This window comes from Pogoniulus pusillus, chromosome 6 (assembly GCF_015220805.1).
Source record: "Pogoniulus pusillus isolate bPogPus1 chromosome 6, bPogPus1.pri, whole genome shotgun sequence".
Classification (NCBI taxonomy): Eukaryota; Metazoa; Chordata; class Aves; order Piciformes; family Lybiidae; genus Pogoniulus; species Pogoniulus pusillus.
In genome coordinates this window covers 15028206-15052787 of record NC_087269.1, presented here as the reverse complement: position 1 = coordinate 15052787, position 24582 = coordinate 15028206, and the positions used below count along the sequence as shown (strand labels likewise).

Below are 24582 nucleotides of genomic sequence, written 5' to 3'. Positions count from 1 at the left end.
TTCAAGCTTGCTCTCAAACTTGCAGGCTGCCATAGAAAAGATCAGTGCTTCTGAGATAGTCTCAAAAGAATATGAATTCAAACCAATGGGTTAACTGTAACAAAAACTTCACCTCTGTGCCATGTAGAGCTGTACCAGTAGTAACCGGCAGTAGTGCTCCCATGGTTCACTGGCATTTTGTGAACACACTGAGAATGTAGTTGTACCATTTCTGATATTTAAAAGGGTTTCAAAACTACAATATTGAAGGTGAAAAATCCCAGGATTTTCATAAGAGTTATTCTTCAAGTGAGACTTCTTAGAATACATTTGCATTCTCTTTTTGAACCTGTGTTTCTGCGTCGGACAAAGTTTAATGCAGGGTTTGCCCCTGCCACTCACAGTCATTGTGAGCCAAGTTTCATTATCTTTTAGGCATTATCAGGACAACTGTAAACCGAGCTTATCGGTTCCTGTTAAAAGCAGACATTCGTGCAAATCTAGGCACACAGACATGTTAGAGCAATCACTGGAGTATCTGAGCATTTACAAACTGCTTTCTTTTTAATTTAAAGATTCACAGATTGCATCAGGTTGGAAAAGACCCTCAAAGGTCATCTTGTCCAGCCTCCAACTAGATCAGGCTACACAGGGCCACATCAAGTCTGACACTGAACGTGTTCAGGGATGGGGCATTAAGGACATCCCTGGACAATCTGTTCCAGTATTTTACCGCTCTCATTGTAAAGGATTCCTCCTTAGGTCCAACTTAAATCTACTCTGCTCTAAGTTTAAAAACATTGCCTCTTGTCCTATGACCACATGCCTTTATAGCATCTCTTTCCTGTAGGTCCCCTTCAGACACTGAAATGTAGCAATAAGGTCTCTCCAGAACCTTGTCTGCAGGCTGAACAACCCCAAACCTTCCAGCCTGTCTTCACAGAAGAGGTGTTCCAGCACTCTTATAATTTTTGTGGCCCTCCTCTGGACTCACTCCAGCAGGTCCATGTCTTTCTCTTGTGCCAGGGCCCTAGAGCTCGACATACTACTCCAGGCAGCAGAGTGGCAAAATTACCCTCTCGACCTGTTTCTTTTGATTCAAAGGACAAACAGAGAACTCAGAATTGAAGGAAAGATTACCTCTTTAATCTGATCTGAAACTCTGACCTTTGACAGACTTTACAGCTCTTGAAGAAGCCTAAAATAAAAACAACCCTTGCCCAACACAGTGCACTTCCTAGTACTTTGTGCAACTAAGATAATACATAATAAGTATTAGCCTAGCAACTCAGTGGAAACCGAGTTCAGTGGCAGCATGCCTCGCTATAATAAACAAGTGTACTTTACATTACTCATAGAAAGGTAATGTACAAAGAGTACAGTTTGGTATACCTAAGCTAACTCTAAAGCTGCACATTTTCTACATAGAGAAGGAATGAAGAAAAAGGGATCAGTCAGAAAAAAAATTAAGTGGCTTACAATAACGAATGGCTGAATGAAGGATTATTTGATCTGCACTGAGGAGAAGAGGACAGTAAGTCAATGGCAGCATTTAGTTCTTATTCCTCAAACTAAGGAGCATTCCTCTCTGTACATATACGATTTTTGTCAATGCTCATGATAAGACATTAAAATGTAGAGAAATGCAGTTATATATGACAGTCAGTTTTAACCTTGTGCGTAGAAAAAAATCTTCAGCTGTTTTCTGGCATTTGCAGTACAGCACTGACTATGAGACAAAATTTACAGGCAAGATTTGTTACAACCATTATTTGAATCCACTTCTGTCTTAACCTCTCACTCTGCAGTCCTGAATCATACTGAAGTCTTCAGCACCAGCACGCAGGTAGCAGTAAGAATTCTATCAATATTTAGAGAGCATCATCATTGCTTACAATCACCCTGTTAAAACACCAACTAGTTACTCTTACATAGTATTTGTAACACAGCATTCAGTCTATTCTCTCTGTGCTTCTCTTCAGGTGGGAACCATACCCCAGAGCATCCTTGGAATCTCATCAGTGAACATATAGTACCACTATGCTGAACAATATTAGCTTCAGGAAAAGATCCTTGGAGTGGCTTGCACATGCTCCTAAAGAGCTAAAGCTCTTTTTGTACACCAGGATATGCAGTATAAAGTCAAAGAGCCTTAGAAATGCAGGGCTCAGGTTCGCAAAATGCAAGGTCAGAGCATGACCTTGAGAGACCATGTAATCCTGGACAGCCCAGCCTTGTCAGCACTAGTGCTGGATCCTCATTGAGACCCTCATTGTAGGAAATGTTGATACAGCAATTCCAAATGCTAAACCGCTGACGTGAAGAGAAAGGTATGATGCAGGCTATTTTACAGAGATATGGCAACGGCAACTTCATGTTTAGGCCACAGGCCACAAGCAGATGGAGCAGAAAGCATGCGCAAGCTAGAATACTGCAGGATAATTCCTGCCCATCTTTATGGAGAAGGCAGAGGGAGGCTTCCCACAGACCACTGATATCTTCCCAGCCAACCCATGGACTTTAGGGATATTGTCCAGCCTCCCACCCACCCCTCAGAAGGATCAGGAAGAGTGATTAAGAAGGGAATGTTTCAGCATCCCTATGCTGCCTTCTCCAACATTTAGTTTAAGACTGTACAGTATTTTTAACTCCTAGCCAGTGCAAAGGAGAATAATTTACTGGGTTTTTTTTTGTCAGACAAACCTCAAGGGCATCAGGTACTGTCTTCTATTCTTGTTTGTTTGAGACCAAGGTGTTCTTGTTGCTTTTATTTCAACGCTATTCAGTTTGTTTACATCACTCTTAAAAAGCCTCACACAGCTGAGGCTTCACAAGCATCTAAGTTTTCCTCTCCAGGTATTAAGTCAAATGCCTCTCCTAATATAGCCCCTAAAATAGTTTACTACTTCTATAATGCCATCACTTTTCAGACACCTGTAACTTATTACTTGAGAAAATAAGTTTGTCTGTCCTATTTCTCAAATTTATGAAGATCACTTTCAATTCTGAGCATGTCCTTTAAAGCATCTACAACTGTTGCCAGCTTGGCCCCACCTGAAAACTCAGATAGTTTAGTTTTAAGACATTTCTTACTACTGAATATACATACTTCTATAGTAAGATACAGTATTATTTCCTCATTAAGATGATTAATGTCAGATTTATTGAATTAAAAACAAATTCAACTTGGCTGATCCATAGCTACTGAAAATCACTTATCTATAGTAGGCAGAGAGAAAAAAAATAATCAGTGTTAGTGCAATATGCTGACACTGTCATTTACGCAAAAGCAAAACTGTAACCCCACATTACTACTGAACATAGCTGGAGATTATCACAAGTAACCTCTTCAGATTTTAGCCTCCATATCAAATTATTTTAAAACCAGCCAGTTTGAAATTGACAGTGTAAATGCTTGAGTTTTAAGTGATGAAACCCATTTAAAATCTTTTAAAGCACCTTCCAGTGCGCTCAGGATCTCTGTACTTGGCTTAAACATGCTCTAAAGCCATCAAAAACCTGATAGGATTTCTGCAACTTCAACTAATTCTCTGATATTTCCTTTGCCATCTCCAATTACTCTATGAGTTAATGCTTTAAATGACAGTGGTAGCTTCACTTTGGAATTATTCAGACACTTAACACAGTTTTCTTCTGATTATTTATATCCTTCCATAGTGAAAGGACACCAGATTCAGAGGCTATTGTCATGACTATTCATAATCACATAATGGCATGATATTACCTTTTAGATGTTTGTGTAAAGCAATTACTCAAAACCTTTCAAAAATATCCCAATCATTTCCAAGAAACTCTGAGTTTTAAAATTACTCCTTTGCATGCTGCACACTACCACACTTCTTCACAATTAAAGTAATCATTAGAGTTCCTTACACTGAAGTCCAGGTAATTTTAGATCACTTTCAAGACCAGGCTCAACCTTCTGCTGTCAAGAGCATGAGATTCCAGAATATGCTCCTAGAAGTCATTTTCTCTCTTACTATTTTTGTAGCTTGGATATATGTATAAAATAGTTAATGTGCTTAGGGGTATTAACCATCTTGTTCTGCACTCACCAACTAACAAGATTAGTTGTGCTTGTGTCATGTCCCCACCTCCCTTTTTCTTTGTAACACATGAATTGTTTTATGTCACTTCAGACAATAGTACTTTCTTTTCCAAATGTATATAGTCAACTGAATTCCCTGTGGAGATTCTTTTTACAGTTTCTCCTCTTACTATACTCTCTTGTGACCTTACCTATTTGCACCTTTTTTCTAAAACAGAAACCATCACCAAGCTAGGCTTAAACTCCAACTATGAGCAAATGACTACCTCATTTGATACAACCACAGAGTGACAGATTTCTTTTGTAATGACATCTCCATCAGTTTCTTTAACAAGTCATACTGAAAAATTAAGAACCATAATTGAAAAGAGATTAAGTCAAGCACACTTAATTTACAATTAATCTGTACTGATGAGTCTTCTCTGTACTACAACCTTTTACAAGGAGAAGTTTCACAAATGAAAAACTCATCTACTTTGCAAATTATGCCATCCTAAATTTTCTCTGTGAAGGACAAAACCCACAAGAAACTGACAATTACCACATTTACAGACTATCCAGATGAGAATTCACTGGGTGGTCCCATATAACTCACAGAATCACAGAATGGCAGCAGCTGAAAGGGACCTGGGCAGGGTCACCTAGGGAAGGTCTCACAACACATCTAGGTGGATTTGGAATGTCTCCAGTGATGGAGACTCCACCACCTCACTGGGTGGCCTGCTCCAGTTTTCCATTACCCTTACATTATACAAGTTCCTCCTTATATTTAGATGGAGTTTCTATGCGCAAGTTTGTGTACATTAGTCCTTGTCCTGTCACCGGGCACGACCAAAAAAAGCCTGGTCCCAGACACCAACCCCTGAAGTATTGACAGGATCCTCCTTCAGCCTGCTCTTTTCTACACTACAGCCCCAATTCTGTCAGTCCTTCTTCATCAGAGAGATGTTCCAGTCCCCTCAGCATCTTTGTAGCCCTTTGCTGTAAACTCAGTCTGCTTCCTCTCACTATGAGTATGCAGCTAGAGCTGTTAACTGCCTTTGTCTTTCGTGTGCATTAGCGTACTCATTCTTGACACAGGCACTCATGTTAACAGTTTGGTAGTAGCTCCTTAGGTAACTATTTACTTCTCTGATCATACCATACTGAAACAATTGTATATTCTGTATCATGTGATAAAAGAAAAAAAACTTCAATTACTAAAAAGCTTTACATTATTATTACCCTCTGAATTTGGTCCAAAAAGTCTGGGAAGATTTTAGCTCCCTACTTTCTCTGTATTTTATCATCTCTTTCAAACAAAGATGCTTGCATCCATTTTTTTCTATCAAAAACTGCCTTGTATTTTGACTGCCAAAAATCCATACATTTGCTCAGTATTTGCAAGTAGAACTACAGCTAAACTAATCTTTTCAGAATGCTTCAGCAGATAGTTCTCCATCCTTTGGAGAATTCATGTAATTGAATCCAATTGCTTGTAAGAGCAAGAACCAGAATCACTGAAATGGGTGGGAGAGTAAATGGAGTTTTTTTTCCCTTAAACAGCTCTGCCAATAAATTAAGATCGGCCTTCAAATCTGCAGCCTGCAGTCCAGAACTCAATTCTCCTTAAGCAAAACTACTGGTCTCAGTTTCAGGTAGTTCTTAAATGGCAATGAATACCAGACCAAAAAAAAAAAATCAAAAAACCCTGAAGGTTTTAATTGAACTTGTAGGACCTTTGTGTAACTCAAAGGTGAAAATCAACTACACTGATTAATTTATTCCAGTAATCCAAAAGGAGTATTGATAGAGATGTACTCACTGGATAAAAGGCCTGCCACAGCCACACACAGTTGTAGTATGTGGTTTGCTTCAGCTACAAAGTCAACTACACATCTCTTAATTCTGTAACTCAGCACTGTACAAGCACAAACCTAAATAGTTCCACTCCAGTCCTTTTCCTAAAAAGGTAAAAAGGATGCACATGAGCAATTATAATAAAAAGGCAGAATGGAGGATGTTGCATAGAAAGCACAACTGCTATCTCTTTATGCACAAGAACGCACAAATTTTACAATCACAGAGGACTGAGCCTGTGATTCTCTAACAAGAAGAGTTAAAGGCATCAGTACAGATGTTGAATAGAAGAGGTTTCAAATAAACTAGCACCATTTCTAACTTAGTTCAGTCTGTTAGTTGAGGACTGCCTATCAATTTGGCTAAACATCAAATGAAGTTACAAACTTTTTTTGTAACAATTAAGTTTCTGATGTTTTAATTCCAATTACAGTGGTGTGAAGTCCATACTATAAAGCTCATATCTAACACTGTATTGCAAGCAATGACACTAGCAACGGTCAGCAGCACAGAAATTGGATGCACCCACAGGAAAAAAGAAGCATTCCTCACCTGTCATCTCTCAGTTGACAAGAACTCACTAAAGGGAGCCATATTCTCCCTTCTCAAAAATAAAAGAAACAAAACCCAAACAACATACCAAACACCCAAAAAACCCTAACCTGACCGAACTGATATAAAGGGTGGGAGCCAGGAAGAAAAAAATAAGCAACCAACCAACCAAAACAGAAAACCAGCCCAGAAACCTAATTAAAAATCCTACACATAGCAAAGAAGCCCCATGCCAAGCATGAGGAGAATCACTGGGATTAACAGAGAAGTCACAAATCCGATTTGAACGGACTGGTTCACCCTCCTTCTCCATTCCCCCAGTCAGTGATCCCTGGCCATACAGCAAATAAGCTTGTGCACAAAGATCTCTTTTGCTGTCCCTGTTTATCAGTCAGATGTGAGAAAAATGGTTTAAACCACTACTTCTGGCTACTGCAGTGTAAAGTGACAGGAACTGCTTGGGTTTGTTTTCATAGAAATTATGCTACCCAAGCCCACAGTGGCTGACTGACACTCCCACAGCCTTTCTAAATTCACATTTTTCTCCAACATGCTCAGAACCCACAATTTCCTTGCCCTTCACCTAGTACCCTTGCCTAGCGATGATGCATGCCCCTGCTGCGTTCTGTATGAATCTGCACACAATCCTAAAGTCTTCTTAGATCCTTGATGCTGAAATACTGTGGAACACATCAGAAGTGACCATATTTGCATCTTTACTTTTGCCCATTTAAAAGCCACCAGAGTACAACGAGAAACCATGTGAGGAACCTTAACACAAATGATAACTACAACTGGCATAAGGAATACATTGCCAGTTTTGCAGTGATCCTCACAATCACAGGCTACACTTTACTGTGTCTAGCAAAGTACATGAAAATATAAACAGTGATGCCTCACCTTCTGACTAAAGGTTCTGCAGAAGCTAGAAAAGGACAAGACAACCATTGCAGGCTAACCAGAACGCTATACAGTGGACATTCATGTTCTTAGTTTTTCTCTTAACACTACCAATTTTCAGGACCTTTGTTTTAGTTATTGTGGACCTATGAGGATGACTGAGAAGTAAACAGTCTGTCTGAAGATCTGCTGATACACTGTTGGATTCCCCTGGGCTACGACCAGTCTGACTGCACCACAAAATTTCCAAATCAGTTCAGTGGCTTAACTAGAACTGTGCTAAACACGGAATTTTGTCTTTTTTTGAGGTGGCATAAATAAAACAAGACAGAGCTCCTTACAGCACAAGCACACATACCGCTTACCTGCTGTCAGTCTCAATGGAAATACGCATTAGATCCACTCTAAATGCAAGCGTTTCTAACCATCCTCCCCATGCCTTAACGAAACCTGTACTACAAACCCCAGCACAACCTGGCAACATGGAAATGATCAATGTCAACAACATACTTCCTTTATGAACAAGCCATGCAGCTACACATGATAGCTGCTGCAGAGGAAAGACTGCTTTTCTTTCATTCCTTAGCTTGACAGAGATCCACTCCACATATTATTTTACATTGTGCAGGAAGAAGTAGTAGTTATGAGTTCCAGCAATGATGTTTTGCCAAGACAGATGAGCCTTCCTTCCTATGCCATAGAACAATCATTATTTCAACACACAGGCTGGCCAACAATCACATATAGCACAGCAGCCTTTGTTTCATGTACAGCTATAATCTCATTAAGAAAACAAACTGCAAGGTTATTATGTTGGCAAAGCTGAACTGCCCATGTTTAGGCTCTGACTTGGTTGTAAACAAGCAGAGTACAAAATCTACCATACATACAAACCCTTTAATAAAAGGATATGGCCCACAGGGAAAGAGATTCCAAGATACAGAACAAGACTCTCGGTTGTTAAAATGGACCACATTTCCATACCAAAGATAAGCCCAGTATACGACTACACTAAACATGCACAAACCACAGTCTGGCTCCCTTGGGAAGGGTTTCATGATCCCAGCAAGCTCTCTTATGAAGAACTCAAAAAACCCCAAACCAAACAAAAAAACACCAAAAAGAAAGAGCCATTAACAGGAAAAAAGATAATCTGCATCGTGTACTACAAAGAAAAAGTTGCAGAGAAGAGGCAAGTCTGCTCATTAACTTGTGTTATTTTAATTCAGAAAGCCTTTTTCTGAAGGAAGAGAAAGAGGTAGGAGGTTGCAGAATTTCTATGTTCAGTTAACTAGGAGCAGCAAACTCCCTCCCTTTGTCCCTCCCCTACACCTACTAGCTTCACACATCTGCATTGTTACCTTCACTTTTTCTCTTCTCAGGCAGCAGAAAAGACAATTTTCATCAAAAGACCAATCAGAAACACCTTCAGGCTCACAGTCTGTAAATCAGAGGAATAGCAAATTACTTCATATTCATAAACCCCGACACAACTGGAGCCAAAAGAGAAATGCCAAATTAAATACCTGTTTCACAACATTCTTGCCTGCATTCTGAGGATGCAGGCTTCGTTTCGGCCATTTTTGCAAATCCCCAGATTACCAAACTGTATACATTTTATCTATGCACAACAAATCTGTTTTTCTGAGCACTGCCAAATACACTCCCAGCCACATAAAGATGAACGCACACTCATTAGTAATTTTAGCCAATATGAAACTAACTGTGAGCACTGCCTGGGGGAGGGGGGAGAAAGGCACAAATCACCACGGTAACACACATTTTCTAGAGGCAGAGCTGGGGCTGCTTCTGTCATTAGAAATGCAGAACAAGACACAAACATAGAGATTGAATACCTTTAAACAAACTGAGATCTTTTAATAATCCAGGTCCAAACAGGCCTTCTAGAATACTTTCAAACCCTAAAAGCAAATAAAAGAATTGTTAGCTTTCTAGATCAAGTACGTCACTACAAGAATATTCACAATAGCAGTTCTATATTTATCTGTTCCAAGAACAGAGCTCAATGTGTTTTCTCTTAAGTATTACAAGATGCATGGGTCAATCATGATGACTGAATTACTAACAAATCACACAGCACAATCTTGAGTCCCCTCCTGTACTTTTCTAAATAGGTAGGTCAAAAACAAAGAACATTACGACATTGAAATAAACCATTTTGAAAAGAAAATAGTAAGTTGTAGGTTTAACAATGTGACCAGGTCATTTCTACAGGAAATGAAATTATCTTGCTTAAGCCTCCAAACTGAAACAAGATGCAAGTTCTCAATTGAAAAATTATGTTCTTCCACATGAGTGGCATTCAGTTGCTTTTCTGAATCTCACCAAACATTAGAAACAGTGTTTCCTGAAGAGTTACACGTGAGGAGATAAAATTGAAAGGAAAGGGATTCAGCAGGGCCATGCCGCTAAGAAACCAAATTGCAATCACAGATCTGCATCTAAGATACACAGTGCGATTTACTTCAATGCCATGATTTTTACTTAAAACAAAGCTAAGCAAGATTAGTTTGTTCCAAAAGCAGGAAAACTTTTACCAAAATCACTGCCATTATTTGGAAATGTTAAACTAATATTACACTAAACTATTAACTACACAGTACTGTGAGAAGACAGGTTAGCAGAGCAAGTATGAGAAGTACAAAGGCTACCTGAAGGACAGAGAAATTCCACCTGCTTATAAAAATGTATTCCAAACACAACCATAAAATTCAAGACTAAAAAGTACTTTATTTTTTCCCAACATTAGTAATAATTTTGCATTGCAGGTTTAATAACAGTTTGCATATAGGTAGGGGCAGCTGCTTTTTTCCTACTTGCTGAATCTTTGAGATCACAGAAATGAACAAAAAAAATTAAAAAAGTAAATCAAGGTTTCAAATTTACAGAAACTTGCATAGGTAACTGGGGGCAGATAAACTACATGAAATAGTCCTTTTAAAAGCTAGTCAAAATATAAATGATCACATGCTATGAAGGAAATCAATTACTACATTGTAAAAGAACAGTAACATAAAATAACTAACTACAGAACTAATATCAAAGTTTTCTTTTGGACAGCAGCCTTCAAAAGGAAAGGATAAATAGCAACACATCCCTCTGGGTGTCAGCAAGCATGACAGTGCACTAACATCTTTAGGTATCTGATGCAGAACCCTACAGAATTTCCAGCCTGCAACAATACTTAGATGGTCAAAGCATTGCTGGGGTGAAACATCAGCCTTGATCTAACATCTCTCAGAGGCTGATATTAAAAATCTAATCTCAGAAAACAGCAGGCAGAAAATGCAAACAAACAAACAGCAACAGAATAAAAGCAACAACACAAAGGCAAAATAGTGAGGTGAAGAGAATAAAAGAGAAACAAGGGAGAGATCAGAAAACAATATGGAAAAGGAGAAAGTGGAAAAAACATCCCATGGAACAGCACCTTGTCAGGCAGAGAAGTAGCACTGCCTCCAAAAAAAAGCCAATTCAGGCTTCAGGAAGTGGCAGGAACAGTGGGAAAGGGACGACCAACCTGACCTAGAAGAAAAATAGGAGAATCAGGGTACTGACCCATAGGTTTACGACACTGACTGTTTCATGGGTAGTGACCTCTCAATTTGTATCTGAAATGAAATCTCAAGGAAATCAGGTAACCAGCCTCATCTCTTTCTTAAACAAAGTATATTACATATACAAATGAAAAACAGAAAAGCTCAGAAATTTTACTCAAACTCACCACTCTTAAAATAGTAACTGCCAATGACTCATGCTCCACAGTTTGCCATGCATGCAATTGCACACTGAAGTCCCTGCCAAGTTTTACAGCTTGGATATTGTACAATCATAGTTTGCTAGCCCACTGTTCTCAGTGATGCTAATGCCACTCGGGTTTTATTAATATTAAATATTGGATTTAGCAGTTGCATAGCAACAGCAGAACATCCTATGTGCAATGCTTGACATTAAAAAAGGCAAATAAGGGAAGTATGAATGCATTAAAAAATTACACTGAAGACTGGCAAAACTGCCACAAAGCCCTATTCTCCCCCCCAAAAACACAAAGTGCAACGCAGTAAATACATATAAACCCTGCAATGTAGTATTTAGTCATTTGGGACTCCAAAAGAGCAACTCTGTACAGTTAATCATGCATAATACATTGAAAACAAAATCTTGAAAAAGAAGCTGCCTACTTTTTATAGTATTTTTTCCTCTCCATTGTCACTGCTCTTAGAAGCTTGAAAAGAACATTTCTTTTCCCACCGATTGTCCTTTTCCATTTGGCAGATGATATTTTCCTGCATTTCAAATGGAACAGAAATTAACATGGCTGCCTCTACTAAATTCCTGTCTCTATACTTTCATCACCTATATTTCAGTGTCTGACAGGTCGCAGCAGCTGAAGAGCAGGGCCAGTGGAAAAATTGCAGGAGTAACAGAATTAGGAGAGAGGAAGAGGGATGAAGATCCAAATATTTCAGAGTTTTCTGTAAGGCACATTCCTCACAGTTAAAGCAGCCATACATTCAACCCTTATGATGTTACTGGTGACCTATACAAGCAGATATCTTCTGGCTATTAGTCTAATCATTTAGAAGAAAAGTTTAATGTATTTTTTTTTAATGCAGTATTTACAACATGTAAAATACCTCTATCTCAGAAGGTGAAAACAATCAGGAAAAAAAATCCCAGAAAGAACAAAGAAAACTCTTTGTACTAAAGAAAGGGTGGAGTAACTTTTTTTGCTGCAGAGGTTGTTACATACTGTCTCACAGCTATTCATCCTAAAGGTAAATCAGTAATTAAGAGACATCCTCTAAAATTGTCCTCCAACAAAAAATAGAATGTGAATCGGCTATTTTTATGCTAAGAGTAAAAAGTGTAGAAATTACAGCTAGGGGGAAAAATAATAAAAAATTCTGACCATGCAGATTTTGACATAGTCAAATTGCATTAGGTTTGTCTCTGCACTGAAACTATTTTATTTGTGTCCCCCCCCCAGGATTTTTATCCTTCTTTCTGTAACCGAATATTTTAAGCCATAACTTTAAATTGAAATTACAGTTAATTGGTTAACAGCTTAAGACAACAGTTTAGCAACACAAATTAATGTCAAACTTCGGAGAAAAAAAAACCCACAATGATGTAAACAAACAAATGAAAAAAAAGAAAGACCACAAAATAAACCACAATCCAGACAGATATTCATATCATTAAAACTGAGAGAACTTGTGATGATTAAGTAGCTACCAGGCTCCTGGAGATAATGTTCATGGAAGAAGTTGATAGACCAAGAGAAGACTTTAATGGCTGATCTCTAGCAACATGGATTAGCCAAAGGCACATCCCTCTTTAAAAATCAGGAATGCAAGTTCTTCAGAAGGAGACAGGGATGCATTTCTGACTGCCACTGACAGAGCCTAGCATTTCAAACAATGCTTTTCTCCTGTGTGACAGCACAGCTCACACACACACTTTAATACTCACTACAGAATTCAGATCTACACACATATCTGGTCAAAGCAGTAAAGCTTGTATCACTAACTAGAAGTCAAATAATTTTGAGGGTAGTAAAGGGAAAAAAAAGAGCTACAATTCATCTTTATTATTCCATAAATTGTTAAAGAACTCCTAAAGAAATCAACTTAGCCATAGCCCTGAAGGGGGAAAATAAAATACTACACACACAGTGACCAACTCTTCAGCCCTATCTGTGAACATCCATTTAACTGTGAATACCAATTCGTAAAGGAGTTCTCAATAGGTTAAATAAATACTAGCCAGGGCAGTAGCGAGGTGTAGTAGATATTGTAGATCAACTGCAACAGAAAATAAGACAATTGAGCCCTTGGCTTTCATTTATAGTAAACAATCAGCCTAATGCACTGCAATTTGCACTTTAAAAGAGGAACCTCAAAAAGCTGGAAATTGAGTCAAATCAGCTAAGAGGAGAGCTGTCTGTATGTTTTGTTTAAAATTTTTAACTACTTCAGAATACTTTACTAGACAGTCTGAAAACAATATCATGGGGTGGGGAGGTTGGGAAGAGAAGAATCTGACCTATTTGTTAAAAAAAAAATAAATTAAAAGCCAACCTTCCAAAACCCTCCTAAACCACAACGCAACTAAGAATGAAATCACAAAGAGGAGATGAGAGGTCAGAAGAGGGGTAAGGGGATTCAGAAGAGTTACAACAGAGCAAGGAGACACACAGAGCTTTAAAATAAGCAAAGATAAAAGAGGCAGCATCTATGCTTATTATCTTTTTTAAAATTCTGTAATAATAGAGTAGTATATTAACACTCAATAGCATTCAAGAAAACTGAGTGTTCAACACTCATTCAATAAAATCTATCAAAGTGATGGCATTTAACATTTCTAAGTTAACAGTTCTTAAATGCGAGACAGATGATTTCTTTCCCTGAGAGTTACTCAAAACACATCTGCAGCAAAAATTAATTTCAAAAAGTCTTGGAATACAGAGAAAGTCTGAATAGGTTGAGGTGCTGGAGCATGTCCAGAGAAGGGCGACAAAGCTGGTGAGGGGCCTGGAACACAAACCCTATGAGGAGAGGCTGAGGGAGCTGGCGCTGTTTAGCCTGGAGGAGGCTCAGGGGTGATCTTATTACTGTCTACAACTACCTGAAGGCACATTGTAGTCAGGTGGGGGGTGGCCTCTTCTCCCAGGCAACCAGCAATAGAACAAGGGGACACAGTCTCAAGTTGTGCCAGGGGAGGTATAGGCTGGATGTTAGGAGGAAGTTCTTCACAGAGAGAGTGATTTCCCATTGGAATGGGCTGCCATTCCAATGGGGAGGTGGTGGAGGCACCGTTCCTTGAGGTCTTCAAGAAAAGACTGGATGAGGCACTTAGTGCCATGGTTTAGTTGACTGGCTAGAGCTGGGGGATAGGTTGGACTGGATGATCTAGGAGGTCTCTTCCAACCTGGTTGATTCTACGATTCTATATAAAATAAGCTCTTTGAAATGTCAAATATAAAACAGTTAAGAACTTGGTAAAGGTTTTCAAAACCAAGTAACAGCTCAGAGTACTACCAAGGCATTTATAGCTGGCACAATGTATTCTGACTCAAACCAGATAGCAAAAAAGACTAATAATAACTTAAAATTAAAACCAAACCAAACAAAGAAGTCCCACACCATAAAAGCAAACAACCAGACCCTTCCCCTCAAAAAAAAAACACAGAGGGGAAAAAAAGAACCATGCACACACACACCAAAAAATCCCACACCTAACAGAAATCATCCAAATACATGGAAAACAGATTTAAAAAATCAATTAAGTAGAATGTTGATGTCAGTAGGAAACCACTGCTATTGAGATCCATCAGGTAGTAGTTGTTGGCCTTATGCCATTGACCACTCCAGCTGGTGATTGGGAAAAAAGCAGGCACTGCTTCTGCAGTAGATACAAAGACCGGAAGAACAGCAACAAAAGGCACAAGCCACCAAGGCTGCTGACCAAAGCAGTGTAATTAAACACTACTTTGAAAGGGGGACAGAGGGGAATAAAGATAGCCACAAAACACACATCCAGGAACAAGAAAAACAACTTCTCAAAGACGTACCCAGATCCAGCAGCTGAAATTGAAAGCTGCTCAAACTCGGGCAGACATAAGACACTGAATTTTAAAAAGGCCCAATTGAAAACCCAAGACCAGATCAATACTTACCCTACCCTAGGATTGTGGAGGTGTTCAGAAAAGTGTGGGCTGGCCACTAAGATCTATTCCCCTTTTACTTTATCCCAGCACTAATATTCATCACATTAAGAGTCTCATTAACTAGTAGGATGCAAGAGTCACCACCATCGCATCAGGTTTTTATTGGATTTCTCATGCCTAGATTTTCTGGTCAAGATTGGATATATTTATCCACAGCCATGGGATTTGAAGCAGGAATTAATTCAGAAAAATCCTACAGTCTATCTGTAACTCGGGAATTCTGTCTCTTTCAGAACAAAAATCTATTAAACTGGAATGTTTCAGTCACAGGCATCTTAATAGAAAAGCAAGACCAAGCAACAAGGGAGGGGGAAAAATAGTCACAGGACAGTTATTAATATGTACCAAGTCTCAGGACACACATATAATTATAAGTTGTGAATACTCTTTTATTCATACAACAAAATAAAAGAAACTCCCATCCACCTGTGATATGAGATCCTGTCACCTGAATAGAGCCAAATTAAGTACCCCAACTAGAAATTCAACCAACTTTGTCTGAGCTTCCTGGGGAACAAAGGAAAAGCTGTGTGCAATTTTTTCAAAGTTCATGCTTCCATATTCTTGTTAATGAAACTGCACTGCTCAGAGACATACTGCAGACATCCCCACTCTGGGGACAACAGATGTTTTAGGAAAGCCAAGGACTTTCTGAGAACCTTAAATATCAACAACCAGGTTCTCTAAGAGCGATTCAAACATATGCATACTGAAGAACTAGGGACATAAAGATAGGTACTGTTTAAAAGAACAGGTAAAATCAAGTCCTATTTAGCAATATGGACCTCTTCTATAGCTTTTTTCACCAACATCTAATATTCCCAAGACAAAATACAAGGTTCCACCTGCTGAGGTGCTTAAATAGGTCCTTGGAGTTCAAGAATTACACAAAACAAACAAATAAAACCCCAAACACAACCAAAATAACAAACAAACAAAAAAAAAACCACCCTCATCCTTTGGCTTTAGACTGATACTTTATTCACTGTAGAACAGCATCTCCAGTAGAGAAGTTTGAAGCAGTTAAGAAGCAAACAAGATGCATGTTCCGTCAAACAGGCATTTTGCTTTTGCAGCAGCATACCACAGCAATAAGCTGAGAAATCGAGGGGCAAAACCATCTACTATGGCAGCAGACAAGCACTGCTGATAGAAGTGCTCCCGAGCATCCATCCTGCAAGCCTTCATTAAAATTCTACTACTGGTCTGTAATTTTAATAAAGAAGGAGCAGCTGCAGGAACCTATCCTCGGTCTTCTCCCCAAGCATCCCTCCTCTCAACCAAGCAACACCTTTTCCTCCAAATGTCTAAGCACATTTTCTCTGATATCACATCATACTTGCACAGCAAGGCATTAAAAGTTCATGAGCTAAGTATGACAGAAAATCAACTGCAAATCTTGAACTACAGTACTATAACATACCTGCCTTCATACAGAAAAGAGTTCTCTCCTAAGAGACTACAGGGTGGAACGGAGAGGCAAAGAGAATGAGTTACCAGACTGCTTTGCAGTACAGAAAATTAAAACAGGGCTCCCCATTCTGTTTTAACACTTCAGTTGGCAGATTATCTTACTGTTTACAACTGAAAAGTCACCCCCAAAACCCAGAAATCACAATGTATATAGGATGTTGCCAAAACACATGGTATAGGAAGGCAGAAGGCATAATATGAACCATCTCTTGTGCCCTCCCATGTGTGTTTGTGATTCAGTACAAGAAGAGAATTCCACAAAGGCCTGCAACCATCTTAGCTCTAATCAAAAAGCTTCAGAAGCAGAATTCAAGAAAAGCCACCAAGGGGACTGCGATGGCTGTCTCAACATCACCTCCAGATACAGAAATTGCTCTGGCAGACTGAGCCATAATCTTCATGTGGATTTGCGGGGGAGGGAAGATCCTCCGATCTGTAGATACTGCACCACTAATCTGGCGAGTTGCTCAGGTCAGGAGGTTTGGGCTTCTGTTTTACATTTTAACTCAAGATCAGGAGGGTTTACTGTACAACTCTCTGGTTTTCCTCACAGCTAATCACCACCAATGCAGAATCTGACTGCAATCTTCTCATGTAAATACTTGCAGCATCTTATTGTTTAGGAAAATACAACAGAAAAAACACAAATATCACAGAATGGCAAAGAATGACAGCAGAAGAGCTTCAATAACTACCAACTTGCTACTAATCCTTAAAATTTAGGTTTTACTTAATAGTAGAAAAAAATCTAATTTTTTTTTTTTAAATAAACCCAAACCAAACCCATACAACAAAACCAAACCACAAACATTGAAACCCCAAGCAACAAATCCAAGTGAGCATTTGTTTTTCAGTATCTCAATTCAAAGACAGCGCTCTCATTTGTTAAAACTCCAGCTCTGGAGATCCATCAGGCAGCCAAGTTCAACTTTCAGGAGTAGAAGAAACAATACCAATTAACTAGAAAGTTTATGAACAGATTAAAATAGTCAAATAGGCCATGAATAAGAGAGCTCAGTAGCACAAAACTTTCATGAACTATTTTTTTGTATAGACTCCCAAACATTTCTTAACTTGACACAATTCCTCTCCATGCCCAACAGTGCTGCATTATTTATTGCAGAAAAACGAAAACCTTGAAACTTTTCTCCTGTTGGAGACAACCTGTTAATGCTTCACTGCCAAGCAAAGTAAAGATGACATTAATTAACTACCACTGTTTATCCCCACACCCCATCCTCCTGCAGCACAAGCATAAGAATAGCCTTGCAATGGACAGAATTGATCTGCCTGGAAAACACCTCCCACAGAAGAGACAGGATTTCCAAGCACATCAATTCACAGCTCCACTTTATTTCATGGCCACAGTAATGCCCATACTGCAGATCAGAGTCAGGTGTGCTGTCAGCAACAACTTGTCACAATTAAGTACAGCAGAGATCCAAGCAAATTTCAACCATGAAGGAACCCTGCCTCCGCCCCCCAAAGCTGTGTATGTAGAAACACAGGACACCAGGGATTTCCACTCCAGCCTCAAGAGGTACATATTGGCATGGAGCACAAGTACACTAGAGGTGTGTACTAAACTGGCTAAGGTATTAGCTATAGTGCACAATCCACAGCAGTCCTGTTTCAGAAGGATTACCCTCCCCAGCAACTCAGTCCTGCTTCACATAATTTTGTTTGCAACACACAACCACCTACTGAAGCCATACTAGTTGAAACAATTCAGCTAAAAAACAGCCCAGAAAAGGCAGGTACAAACTGATTGATCCATTTAAACACAGAGTGCAAACAGAAAAAAGCATCTGCCAAACCACAGCTTTGATCTTACAAACACTTGTAGTGACTCAGTTTCACTTCCTTTATCAGTGGGGGTCAGTTATATCATCATTCATTACTGAATTAACTCAATATATTAGCATCATGTTTTTGGATCTCAACTTATGAACATCCCTTTCACCACCTCTACAGAAATTTTCAAATCTAGGCACAAGTCTGTAAAGGGGAATGAAAATGTAACATAGTTGTACTACCCTTCACTGAAAATCTGATGATCAAACAGCATAGGCTTGTGAAAGTTTATTGAATGTTTCTTGAGAGGTGAAAATACTGAGCTTACCTCTAAGGTAAAAAGTGCCAAGAGCCTTTTGTCTGTTATTGTGATTGTAAAAGCTGCCTCATTTAAAATAAACTTCCATCATAAGCCACTACCTCACTGCACCAATGATGAGTATGTCTTCTGACTCCAATAAGTTAACAGCACCCTGAAAAATCTTATGCTATGAAAGATACAGCACTTAATGAAGTGCTATTTGACTGAAACACTAACAGATATAGCTAAATCCTGATTAAGAAGCTAACAGAAGAAGAGAGAAATCTATACCACAGAAAGAAAACTGAATTATAACTACAGTGAATATGAAGCACACTTGCTCTTTTGAGAAGGCTTTCCAGAAACCCTGGAAAAGGATCCTTTGCTTTTTCAGGTGGACTATTCAGTTATCTCTCAACAGAAAGGATGACCTAGGTCATATCAGTGGGTAGTACAAGCAGCTACAGAAATATGAAAGGCTAACTGAAAGCATGGCAGGGGCAAAAAAATGTCCACCTTAAACCCCCACAAAACAAACAGATGAGCACACAAAGTACTGTGATGCTGAAAGACAGGAGCATAAAATTCATACTAGCTACACAGCATATTATAGTGACAAGTTATCATCACTAAAGTCACATTTGAAAGTACACCTTAAGTGAGGCATTTGTGAGCCTACAATGCAAGGTGTAATTGCAATGGGAGCACAATTAAGCCTAACAGTCCCCTCTGGCTTTATGGTTATTTGCACAAATGGTACAAAGTAAGCACAACGACAACTCTGGCATACAGCAGGGAAGATATAACTGCACTACTATGGTTACTCTTGTGCCAACAGAACTAAATGCTAGCACAAATATTCTGACTTATCCTTCATTCACACTTTGGCCTATGCACTAAAGAAGCTGCAAGCACTGATGCTCCTCTGAAATCAGAGAAGCAAAAGCACAGCTGCTGACAACTTTGTAGCAAAACATCATGGCAGCAAAACAATTTGGTGCTTAAGCTGTGTGAACTGAAATTGCCCGATGTGATGGAGCACTACTCAGTGTAGACAAGGAGCAGTGAATCTTCTTTTTAACAAAAGGAAAGAAAAAGACACTCAACCCCAAACCAAAACACACTACACATACATACAAGACACTTGCAGTAAACTGCTGTAAGATAGCTGACAAAGAGCAAGTAACTCACAAATCTCTCTCACTTGTGATGTCATGTCATCTATGTCATCACTTCATGTAGCAAACCTTTGAATGCACAGATCTTTTAGCTTCATATATACATCATCAATTCCATAAAATATGCCTGCAGATGTGCTTCCCAGAAGGCACACCCAGTTTCTTTAAGGAATTTTATGTCCAACTAGAATTCGGGTTACATCAAGACTTTGTGCTCCTTGACAGCAACATGGGACAGAAAAAAGGCTGCTTAACATCAGACATTTCTATTCACACTCTTCCCTTCTCACTAGCAATACAAACAACTGCACAGGTGCATACAGAAGAGAAAAAAACAAAATCCCAAGGAAACAACAAATAACCAACCCAAGAAAAAAAAAACCTAATTTTTGCTTGCCTTACTTCTAGGCAGAAACAATTTCCTGGCCTGCTCCAGTTACATCAACAGGAAAGTGCAGCAGGACCAAGGACAGCTTAGACAGCAACAATGCTGAAATTGAGACCTGCCTGACTTTCTTGCTTGCTCTCTCAGAGTGTCTTTCCCATATTCAGATTTGAGACTGACATCTTAATCAGAGCTGATCATCATAGTCAGAAAAAAATCCCTTGGGATTTGGTTGATCCCAAAATAACATGAGGAAAAATACATCTCCTGTGATGGTCATTCAAGATTGGAAAGTTATGACCAGGTTTATTTTTCTATTAGCTACAGTGAATGTTTACAGATATATTTAACACTGTACTTAACTGACTTATATACATGGCATTTTCAGCTCCTAGCATCATCTTTAAGTTTTCATCAGTCCAAGCAGCTGTGCGGAGCTTTTTGACACTGTCCAGTTTTCTCCATTTCATTTATTCCATACCTTCTAAAATTCCCAAAGCACAAAATGTTAGCAGCCTTTCATAATTAAGGAAGTCAAACTTTGAATCCACTGTGCTTTGGTTAATGCATCACCCTGTTCCCTCTCAACTTGTTTTCAGTCTAGTTGCAGTTTTGCTTGAAAACATGTGTCACCTGAATTTGAGAGAAGAGAGAAGTCCCAAACTTCTTCTCAATGTCACTGAATTACAGCAGAATCTTAGTAAAAGACAAACACCTGGAGATCAGTCCTTTGTAACTGCCAGTCTTGCTTCAGTTTTACAGTTCATATCTCAATAAAAAGGTCTTAGCAGACTTGTCACCACTTTGAGTCTACTTAAAGAATGAAGTGTCCGTTTAGGATGCTTAGTAGATCTGGAACTAATTCTTAGGTGCTAATTGAAGAAACATTGGGAGAACACTCAGCCTTCCAAGAAACTACCTACCACAGGTCCTTTGTTGAAAATCAGAGTTAAATTTCCTAGCTTCCCAAGCCTAGCACTCCACTCTACACTGTATTGGTAAATTCATTTGAGATTGGCATATCTGTAACAATTTCCATATGAAAAAACAACAGACACACTTCATAGTTTTGAATGCTGCTTTGCTTTATGATGAAGATTGCTGTCCACTCATATCCAAAGCAGCTCTCTTTGTAACTTCTGAACAGCCCTTTCGGATCAACATCTCAGAAGTGGACTAGAAACTGTCAGCAGTACAGCCATATAAACAGTGAAGGAATTTGATCCAAATTGCATTTCTGCAGGCTATATGCTAATCATCTGATCTTATGGGATTTAAAGACTAGAGTAGCACTAACAGATATTCAAAGTTACAAACCAGGATGATGTCTATGACACTTTGTAAGTACTTTCCCTTAAGGTCATTCTTTCCCTACAGAATTCTTCATACATAAGTCTCTCGAAAAGGAAGAGTATCATGCAAATGCATTGAACAAAGGATGGCATATAGAGTGAACAATAAACAGTCAAACACAGTGTGCACAAGAAGCACTAATAACAATTCACCTAAGTGCCTTGTTCCCCAATTCTGTTAGTTTTATACCTTAAATCCTCTGAAGGTTACTTCAGATACAGCAGAGTTTTTAAAAGGCACCGACACCAGGAATATTTCTAGGTTCAAGGAATATTAGACTTCTAGAAAACACTGTGCTCCAGTAGATTTGATCAAATAAACAGTAATACTCATAAAGTCTCAAATTCCCTTGAAAAGCTTGTAAGCAACCACACTACATTTGCTGTTCCGCAGAACTACAGCAGAAACACCAACAAGGGGTAAGTGAAGGAATGGGCCACAAATCCAAAGTGCAAGGGGATATTAGAACAAGACTGCAAAACACTGGACTTTCCTAGCACTAGTTCAGAAACATTTGCCAAAGCAGCTAAGCCAAAGAAGAACTGCTCTCTTACCTATTGCCCATGTACAGAGCTGGACAGTGCAAATGAAAATTCAACCCAAGAAACTACAACCAATTACTTCAAAATGTCAGTCAAGATAGGCAACAACATTAACAAAAGAAATTCAAACCGCATGAAGGGAAGGCTTCTTTCATTTACAAAGGAGTGGAGAATGGAAGCACATTGGAAAAGGAAGATCACAGAGGAATCTGCAAAACCTGCAGCTACGCAGTGACCGTTGCATTCAACACCAAATTCACTTCAGTAATTTAAATAGTTGCTTATAGCAGTGTTTCAGTAAGTAATTCAATTAAATACAGCAGTAGTTGAATACATGAGACACTAAGATAGCTGAGTCAAACCCACATTTTTTAAAATAGAACATTAGTTTAATGCTGACTTCTTTACCTTTGAACTGCTAATTACTGCCAGACAATTGCTTACATAATAGAAAACATGCAATCTCTCATTTTGCAATAACTACACAATCACAAAACACATTTTAAAGCAAGCTGCATTACCAAATCTGCAAAAATAGTTTAACATACTCTTTATTCTTCTGACAACTGGTTCCTCACCAGTGCCAGAATAACATGACCTGCAATGCTGAGATTCAAAAGACTTCAGTGTGCAATTTTTATTTTTTTGTTAACATTTATGTGATGCAAATATTTTTACAGATATTTGGCTATTTCAAGTATTTAAAAGCCTCTCCTAGGGGCTGTATTCATGCATTCAGAAGTCTGAAGTGGTCTTTTATAAATATCTTGATCACAGTCTAAAGATTTTATATGTTCTTGGATTAACCTACAGTTAATCTTATTAGACAAAGAGCCAAGATTTTCAAGAATGAGTGTTATAGCTGTAGCACTAAATAAGGTTGGCTCGTGTAAAAAGCAACCCTGAAATCCTTCCTATTTCTGCACCCATTTTAAAGTCACCAATAAGCACTAATCAGACTGCAGAAAAACTGTTTCTACCAGCAGGCTTCTGAATATGCATAATGCCAATAAAGCTAATTACATTTCAAAAAATAATAATCTAAGTGCAATTAAGATACTGGCAACATTTTAATGCAAAAAAATGTTTAAATATACTAACATCCTAGTCTTGGGATATCCAGTCAAGCTACGCAAAGAGATGTGTTTGTCCCTTGCATACTCCCAAATGTGGAAGTAGGATCAGAAACTGGATCTGGAAGAAAGGGTAAACAGCATGTTAGTTAAATTCACAGAGGATACTACGTTCGGAGATGTTGTAAACATTAGTGAAGACAAATACACAAATGACCTAGAGAGAAAATAAAATTAGGTTGGAAACAAAAACGTCTCATGAAAAACAACTTCAAACACTCAATGCAAAGGAAACACGAGGATAGGGGCAGAAGAAGTAAAATCAAAGAAAACTAGAAGCAGCAACAGTGGACAGTCAGCTGAATATTTGCACTGAAAAACAGTTTGGGGTTGCAGAGGCATCAAACAGAGCAGGGAAATTGAAGTTCTTTCTGCAGTCTGAACCAGTAACAATAGCCATCACCCTGCACAATTGCTAGGGACTGAAAAATTCCCCTTCACTCCCAGCACGTGGAAAGCTCTTCTCAATGGCAAATCAAGTTCTGCAGGAGGTAGGGTTTAATATTTTTTCAGCAAAGTTAACATACGGTTAGCATAAGCCTACGCAGCAGGTTCTTCCAGTACTTCTGCTGCTTGTGGCTTTGTGCAGAACAGGAGGAAGCTAACGAAACAAATCCATTTTTACAGGTGCAACTCAATCTCGTATTGTTCAGACCTATTCATATGGTCCTTAAAAAAGAAACCAAAACAGCTAGTTCAACTACTGAGGGAGAGGGGAAAAAAAAAAAACCACCCACAAAACAAAAAAACCCAACAAAACCAAAACCAAACACCCACCTCTTCACTCTTTACTTTTGCCTTAAAGTTACTTTCCTGAGAATGACACCCACTCATCCATCATGATAGATGTCTGCACCATCCAGATTCAAGGGAAAAAGGCAGAAGGAGAAAAGAACTGACTCTGCCTTAGAAGGGCTGCAAGAAGATCTCTACCCACAACAGCCACATAGGTATAAATGCAGAAGTTTTTAAGTAACAAGCATGCATCTTCAAGGACTGTCAAGCCTTTTGCCTTCAGAAATACTTCCAAGCAGAAGATAAGAACCATCCCCAAATTAAGAGGATAGGCTGATTTTGCAGGATTTGTTACTCTCAGTAACAAGGCTTCAGTGAGACAATCATATAGATGCTTTAAACTCAGGGCAGACCACAAATCTAAAAGGAAACGAAAACAAAAAAATGCCAACCAAACAAAAACCCAAAATCAAACAAATAAACCAAACCCAACAACAAATGTACACCAAAACAAAACCAAATTGAACACAAAATAAAATTCCTCTTTTAACAGAAGTAATCTTTCTGCCTATCACATTTCTGAATCTTAGAACAAA

The 24582-nt window shown here is 38.7% G+C and overlaps 1 protein-coding gene across 3 annotated transcripts in view; it reads right to left on the bottom strand.

The window, feature by feature from the left end:
• Window positions 1–24582, bottom strand: part of LCOR (ligand dependent nuclear receptor corepressor) — an 87559-nt gene that overhangs the window by 46814 nt on the left and 16163 nt on the right. For all 3 annotated transcript variants that reach the window (XM_064144565.1, XM_064144567.1, XM_064144566.1), the window contains exons 2-3: window positions 9196–9261; window positions 8701–8780 (exon numbers count right to left, since the gene is read on the bottom strand). In XM_064144565.1, coding sequence (XP_064000635.1) covers window positions 8701–8780; window positions 9196–9261 — 146 coding nt within the window. The remainder of the gene's footprint in view (window positions 1–8700; window positions 8781–9195; window positions 9262–24582) is intronic.